General features: G+C 51.8%; 1 protein-coding gene across 1 annotated transcript in view; it reads left to right on the forward strand.

The window, feature by feature from the left end:
* Positions 1-6,392, forward strand: part of ITGA2B (integrin subunit alpha 2b) — a 17,294-nt gene that overhangs the window by 2,027 nt on the left and 8,875 nt on the right. Inside the window, exons 2-12 of the mRNA XM_023511240.1 lie at positions 974-1,095; positions 1,180-1,277; positions 1,384-1,549; positions 1,760-1,809; positions 1,894-1,939; positions 2,033-2,161; positions 2,488-2,535; positions 2,696-2,739; positions 2,903-2,956; positions 3,067-3,119; positions 3,300-3,511. Of these exons, the coding sequence (XP_023367008.1) occupies positions 974-1,095; positions 1,180-1,277; positions 1,384-1,549; positions 1,760-1,809; positions 1,894-1,939; positions 2,033-2,161; positions 2,488-2,535; positions 2,696-2,739; positions 2,903-2,956; positions 3,067-3,119; positions 3,300-3,511 (1,022 nt within the window). The remainder of the gene's footprint in view (positions 1-973; positions 1,096-1,179; positions 1,278-1,383; positions 1,550-1,759; positions 1,810-1,893; positions 1,940-2,032; positions 2,162-2,487; positions 2,536-2,695; positions 2,740-2,902; positions 2,957-3,066; positions 3,120-3,299; positions 3,512-6,392) is intronic.

Raw genomic sequence — 6,392 nt, forward strand, 5'->3', positions numbered from 1 at the left:
AAAAACTTAGATCTACCAGCCTGAGCAAGAGTGAGGCCCTGTCTCTACTAAAAATAGAAAAATTAGCCAGGATTTGTGGTGGGCTCCAGTAGTCCCAGCTACTGGGGAGGCTGAGGTAGGAGTATCAATTGAACCTAAGAGTTTGAGGTTGCTGTGAACTAGGCTGACACCACAACTCTATAGCCTGAGATTAGAGAGTGAATCTGTTTCAAACAAACAACAACAAAAAAAACCCTAGATCTTCTAAGGTCTATCAGCACCCCACCTCCCACTTTAGAGGTACCCTCTAGCTTCCCTCTATCTTAACTATTAAAACCAGACCTCAGGCCTGGCATGGTGGCTCACACCTTTTAATCCTAGCACTCTGGGAGGCTGAGGCCGGCAGATTCCTTGAGCTCAGGAGTTCCAAACCAGCCTGAGCAAGAAAGGGAGACCCCATCTCCACTAAGAATAGAAAAAACTGAGGCAAGAGGTTGGCTTGAACCCAAGAGTTTGAGATTGCTGTGAGTTATGATGATGCCATGGCACTCTGCTCAGGATAACAGAGACTTTGTCTCAACAAAACAAAACAAAACAAAAAACGACAACAACAGCAAAAAACATCTCAAGAAGGGATATGGTAACAGTCGAGAGCCAGACGTTCTAGGGAGCATGTAAATCCCTGGTTTTTGTTGGAATAGCGTACAGCGTGTAAGAGGTCTTTTTCAGCAAAGATAGATAAAAGTCCCAGCTTTACTCTCAACTCCTTGGGTTTCTTTAGGCACGTGATTTCCCTCGCTGAGAGTCAATTTCACTGACCATAAAATGAAGAGGTGGGCGTTGGTGGTCTGTGAGGTCTCATTGAGGAGAGATGGTGTCCCCCACCCCAATGCCACACCGCCTTCTGGAGAATACTCCCAGCGTGGACACGGGCTTGGATCAGAATCCAAAAAAGCCAGAGTCTGCGCCGCGCTCACCCAGCTTTCCTACACAGTGTGGCCATCGTGGTGGGCGCACCGCGGACTCTGGGTCCCGACCAGAAGGAAACCGGTGGCGTGTTCCTGTGCCCCTGGAGGGCGGAGGGCGGCCAGTGCTCCTCACTGCACTTCAACCTCAGTGAGTCCCAAAGAGGAAAAAGGGAGGGGACCAGAGAGACGTGGATAGCTGCTTCAGCAACCCACCCCTTCTTGTGCCCTCTAGATGATGAGACCCGAAAAGTAGGCTCCCAGATTTTCCAAACTTTCAAGGCCGGGCAAGGACTGGGGGCGTCGGTCGTCAGCTGGAACAACATCATTGTGGTGGGCCCCCGCGGTATAGGGCACAGGGAACAATTGGCGGCAGGGTAATGTTGTAGGGGAAGCCAAGTCTCCCGCCCTTCCCCACTTTCCTGTGGCCCTGCTCCAGGCCTGTGCCCCCTGGCAGCACTGGAACGCCCTAGAAAAGACCGACGAGGCTGAGAAGACGCCTGTAGGTGGCTGCTTCGTAGCTCAGCTCCAAAGCGGCGGCCGCGCGGAGTACTCACCCTGCAGAGCGAATACCATGAGCAGCGTTTACCCGGAAAGGAGATATAGTAAGCTCCGCCCTTCTTTTGATCCCTCCCCCAGCGCCCAGACCTTGCATTCGATCTGGCCACCCAAAATCCCAGGTTCTGGCCCCGTCCCCGCCCCTCCAGGCCACGCCTCTACGTGATACCCCATGGCCCCGCCCCCGCCCAACTCCAGGTCCCAGTGCACGCCTACTGAACAGTCCTTTCGCTGACCCCCCTCCTTACCTCCTCTAGGGGACGACCATCGCTACTGCGAAGCTGGCTTCAGCTCAGCGGTCACCCAGGCAAGTAGGAAGCAAGAAGGCAAAAACGGTGTGGGGGCAGCCCCTGGACAGTGATGCCTCTCACCTTCAGGGTTTCCCTTTCAGACTGGGGAGCTGGTACTTGGGGCTCCTGGCGGCTATTTTTTCTTAGGTATGTGCGGGTCCATACACCTCCCTGTCTTCTTACAGCCTGGGGAAGCCCCAGGCGTCTTGACCCCCACGCCCCTTGTGCCTGGCGCCCTAGGTCTCCTGGCCCGGGCTCCAATTGCTGATATCATCTCTAGTTACCGTCCGGGTGCCCTTTTGTGGCACGTGCCCACCCAGCGCTTGACTTCTGGCTCCGGCAACAAAGAGTACTTCCACGGCTACCAGGGTAACCTGGCACCTCCCTCTCAGGCTTCTCAACACCCCAGGGTCACCGCCCACACCTTACTATCCTCCTATCCTTGGGGGAGCCGGGGTGCCATCTGCACCTGAGGCTTCCCTAAGACTACCCAACTCCAATAAATATCATCCCTCCCTTTCCTCCTTGGACTAGCAGTGCAGGCTAGGGCAGGTCTTGGCTTCTTGGTGGTTGTAGTTTTCCCATCTGCACAGTGTGGGGTTTGGAATGATGGCCCTCGAGTCCCGTCGTTCCTTGCCCTCATCCCCTCCCTGCTTCGCTCTTTCTGTAAAGACTAATTTGAGCTGTATCCTCAGGGTACTCAGTGGCGGTGGGTGAATTCGACGGGGATCTCAGCACTACAGGCAAGGAATTAACTTAGGGACAGGGGTTGGGAAGCCCAGCCCAGGGAGGAGCGCCTCTCTGAAATCTTCCCTGGGCAAGGAAATCTCCCCTGGGAGGGGAATGGGGGATCAAGAGGGATGAGGTTCTACGGCTCTCATTCGCTGAGCCGGCTCTCCCCAGAATATGTCTTCGGTGCCCCTACTCGGAGCTGGACCCTGGGAGCGGTGAGTGTCCCCCTTCCTTGCCACTTGGCATCCCGAATTCCCCGACCCCAGACCCCAAGTTGACAACTCCTCCTCCCTGAAAACCATCTGTCCTTTCTCACCCGGAGCGGGAGGCTAGGGTAGGGAACAAGAATGACACGCTCCTGGTGCGCTGTCTGTGCAGGTGGAAATTTTGGACTTGCACTTCCGCACGCTGCACCGGCTACAGGGAGAGCAGGTAGGCGCCGGATCCCATTGGGAGTGTTGGAAGCCTTTGAGCTGAGACCCTGGAATAAGAAGGTGCAGGGTCCAGAGGTGTGAATTAAGATGCTGCTCATCTTCTTGCAGATGGCCTCATATTTCGGACACTCAGTAGCTGTCACTGATGTCAATGGGGATGGGTGAGAGGGACACTCCACCCCTATCTAGTTGGATCTCCAGTTACCAGAGGCAGGAGCTGCCCTCAATCTCTTCCTTTCCTAGCCCCGATTCTCACGTATCCACTCAAAGGATGGGGAGAGAGAAGGTGGGTGAGATTTAGCCCCAGCCCAGCCCTCTGTAACCAACCATCTGGCCTGCAGGAAGCATGATCTGCTAGTGGGTGCTCCACTGTACATGGAAAGCCGGGCAGACCGCAAGCTGGCCGAGGTGGGGCGCGTGTATTTATTCCTGCAGCCCAGAGGCCCTCACACACTGGGCACTCTCAGCCTCCTGCTGACCGGCACACAGCTGTATGGGCGATTTGGCTCTGCCATCGCACCTCTGGGCGACCTCAACAGGGATGGCTACAATGGTGAGAAAAGAGAGGAACCCCGCTTGCTGCAGAGGGGTTAACAGCCACAACAAAACTTTGGACTTGTCCTGAGGGCAGCTGAAGCCAGGATGGGCTTTAAGCAGGGAGTAGCTCCATCATGTGTGTGGTTTGCACATGGGGACTTCTAAGTGGAGAGCAGACAGGCAAGTTAAAGAAGAGATCTGTTAGAGTGTGTTTGCATTAATCTGGGCAAAAGATAGTGACCACCTGGCCATGGATTTTGGTAGCAGAGTTAGAGATGAGGGAACTTTACTGATATTTAGGACTTAGATTATCAGGACTTGATGAGAGACTGGATGTAGGGCTAATGCAGAGTGAGAAGTTAGGCGAGTGTGATGCTCTTCACTGCCTGGCACTCAGGCCATGCAGCAGATCTGGGGGGGAGGAGAGAGATCAATTCTGGACATGTGAAGTTGAAGGGCTTGGAAACATTAGGTGGAACTATCCAGAGGGCAATTGGATATGGCTTCCCCCACTTCCACAAGGAAGATCTGAGTGGGAAACGGTGGCTTAGGGAAGGTGAATGAGGTCTTGGGATCCTGAGAAATTAGAAGAGGCCCAGGATAGACCCTGGGGAGCACAAGAATTTAGGAGGCTCCCAGAGGAGGTGAGTCTGGGTATGAAACAGAAGAGCGTCCAGAGAGGTGGAAGGGAAACCAGGAGATCTGAAGGTCCAGAAGTCAAAGGAAGAGAGTACTTTAAGCACGGGATAGTGGCAGTGGCTGCTGCTGCTGCTGCTGAAAGGTACAATTAGATGGGGCTGCAGAAGTATACCTGAGCTTTAACAAAAAGGAGATCACTGGTGACAGTGACAAGAACTGATTCAGGCCAGGATAGGGACAGAAGCCAAAATGGTAAGATATGAATGGAGGTGAAGAATTAGAGCAGCCAGGGTAGACAGCGCTTCCAAGAAGCTTGAATAATCCAGCCCCACATAACCACTTACCTGGCCAATGGGAGGCAAGGCCTGCTGGTGGGCTACACTGTATATGGCGAGCTGAGCAGACCACAGACTTTTTCCTTTATGAAAGGAACAAGAAAAAAGATGGTCATGGAAAGGAGATGAGGGTCAAAGGATAATTATTTCAATTGGAAGAATGTGGAGTAGGTTGAAAGTGGAAGAAATTATTATTATTTCTTGTGGGGAAATAAAGGGATGAGCCAGCAAGAATGTTCCTGTGATGCCCAGTAGCATCATAAAAGAGGGACACCTACTCCAGGATCAGTTGGGGAAAGAGGAAAGAAAGTAGGTATGGATTTATAGTACAACAGTTGGGCTGGGCTACTTCTTTCTCTCTCTCTCTCTTTTCTTTTAAGAGATAGAGTCTCACTTTATCGCCCTCAGTAGAGTGCTGTGGTGTCACAGCAACCTCCAACTCCTGGGCTTAGGCAATTCTCTTGCCTCAGCCTCCGGAATAGCTGGGACTACAGGTGCCCAACACAATGCCTGGCTATTTTTTGTTGTTGTTGTTGTTGTTGCAGTTTGGCTGGGGGCCGGGTTTGAACCAGCCACCCTCGGTATATAGGGCTAGTGCCCTACCCACTGAGCCACAGGTGCTGCCTGGGCTACTTCTCTTTGCTAAGTAAGCAATGAGGTCACCCACTGAAGGAAGTAGGTGGGAGAACTTGACTGAATAGAGGTTTAGAAATAGATGCTAGAGCCACTGTAGATGTGGCTACGGTGCCACATGCCTGTAGTCCTAACTAGCTACTCAGGGGGCTGAGGCAAAAGGATGACTTGAGCCCCAGGAGTTTGAGTCTAGCCTGGACAACTTAATGAGCTGCCATCTCTTAAAAAAGAAATAGGTGCTGAGCAGACTGAGAGAAGAAGCTGAGCAGAAAGCCCTGAAAGATTGCCTCCAGGCAACCATTGAGATTCCTACTCATGGCTGGAGATCAGGAATTCATGGTGTTCCAATTTACTCTCTTTCGCCAGCAACCCTGGGTTGAATTAGTCCAAGGTGGGGTCCAGCCAGGCTTTCCTAGGACAAGCAATGGGGCAAGAAGCCTGAGGATATGACAAGGGTGATCAAACGGTTAGGAAATAAGTGAAAAGATGAGGAGGCATGGCACCCATAGCTCAGCAGCTAGAGCACCAGCTGCTAAGTAAGCGATGAGGTCACCAGAGCTCATATACACGAGAGCTGGTGGGTTCAAATCCAGCCCGGGCCTGCCAAACACCAATGACAACTACAACCAAAAAATAGGTGGGCATTGTGGTGGGCTCCCATAGTCCCAGCTACTCAGGAGGCTGAGGCAAGAGAATCACTTAAGCCCAAGAGTTGGAGGTTGCTGTGAACTGTGGTGCCACAGCACTCTACCCAGGGTGACATAGTGAGGTTCTGTCTCAAAAAAACAAACAAAAAAGAAAAGGAAAGATGAGGAGACCAAAGATCAGGAGATAGTAGAAGCCAAGGGCCAGTGGATAGGATAGTGGTCAGAGGGTGATCTGTTTAGATGAATTCTGTGAACTAGATCAGAAAAAGCAATATTTATTTATTTATCTTTTTTTTTTTTTTTTGGATACAGGGCCTCACTATGCCAGTAGATTCTCTTGCCTCAGCCTCCCAAGTAGCTGGGACTATAGGAGCCCACCACAATGCCCAACTATTTTTTGTTTTTGTTGTTGCAGTTGCCATTGTTGTGTAGCTGGCCCAGGCTGGGTTTGAACTTGCCAGCCTCAGTTTATGTGGCCTATGCCATAACCAATGTGCTACGGGCTCCAAGCCTATTCATCATTTATTTTGAGACAAAGGGTCTCTTTTTTTTTTTTTTTTTTTTTTGGTCAACAGAGCCTCAGAGCCTCAAGCTATCGCCTGGGTAGAGTGCCAGCCTCAGTTTATGTGGCCTATGCCATAAC

This window comes from Otolemur garnettii, unplaced genomic scaffold (assembly GCF_000181295.1).
Source record: "Otolemur garnettii isolate 467f Iridium unplaced genomic scaffold, OtoGar3 scaffold00018, whole genome shotgun sequence".
NCBI classification, from domain to species: Eukaryota; Metazoa; Chordata; class Mammalia; order Primates; family Galagidae; genus Otolemur; species Otolemur garnettii.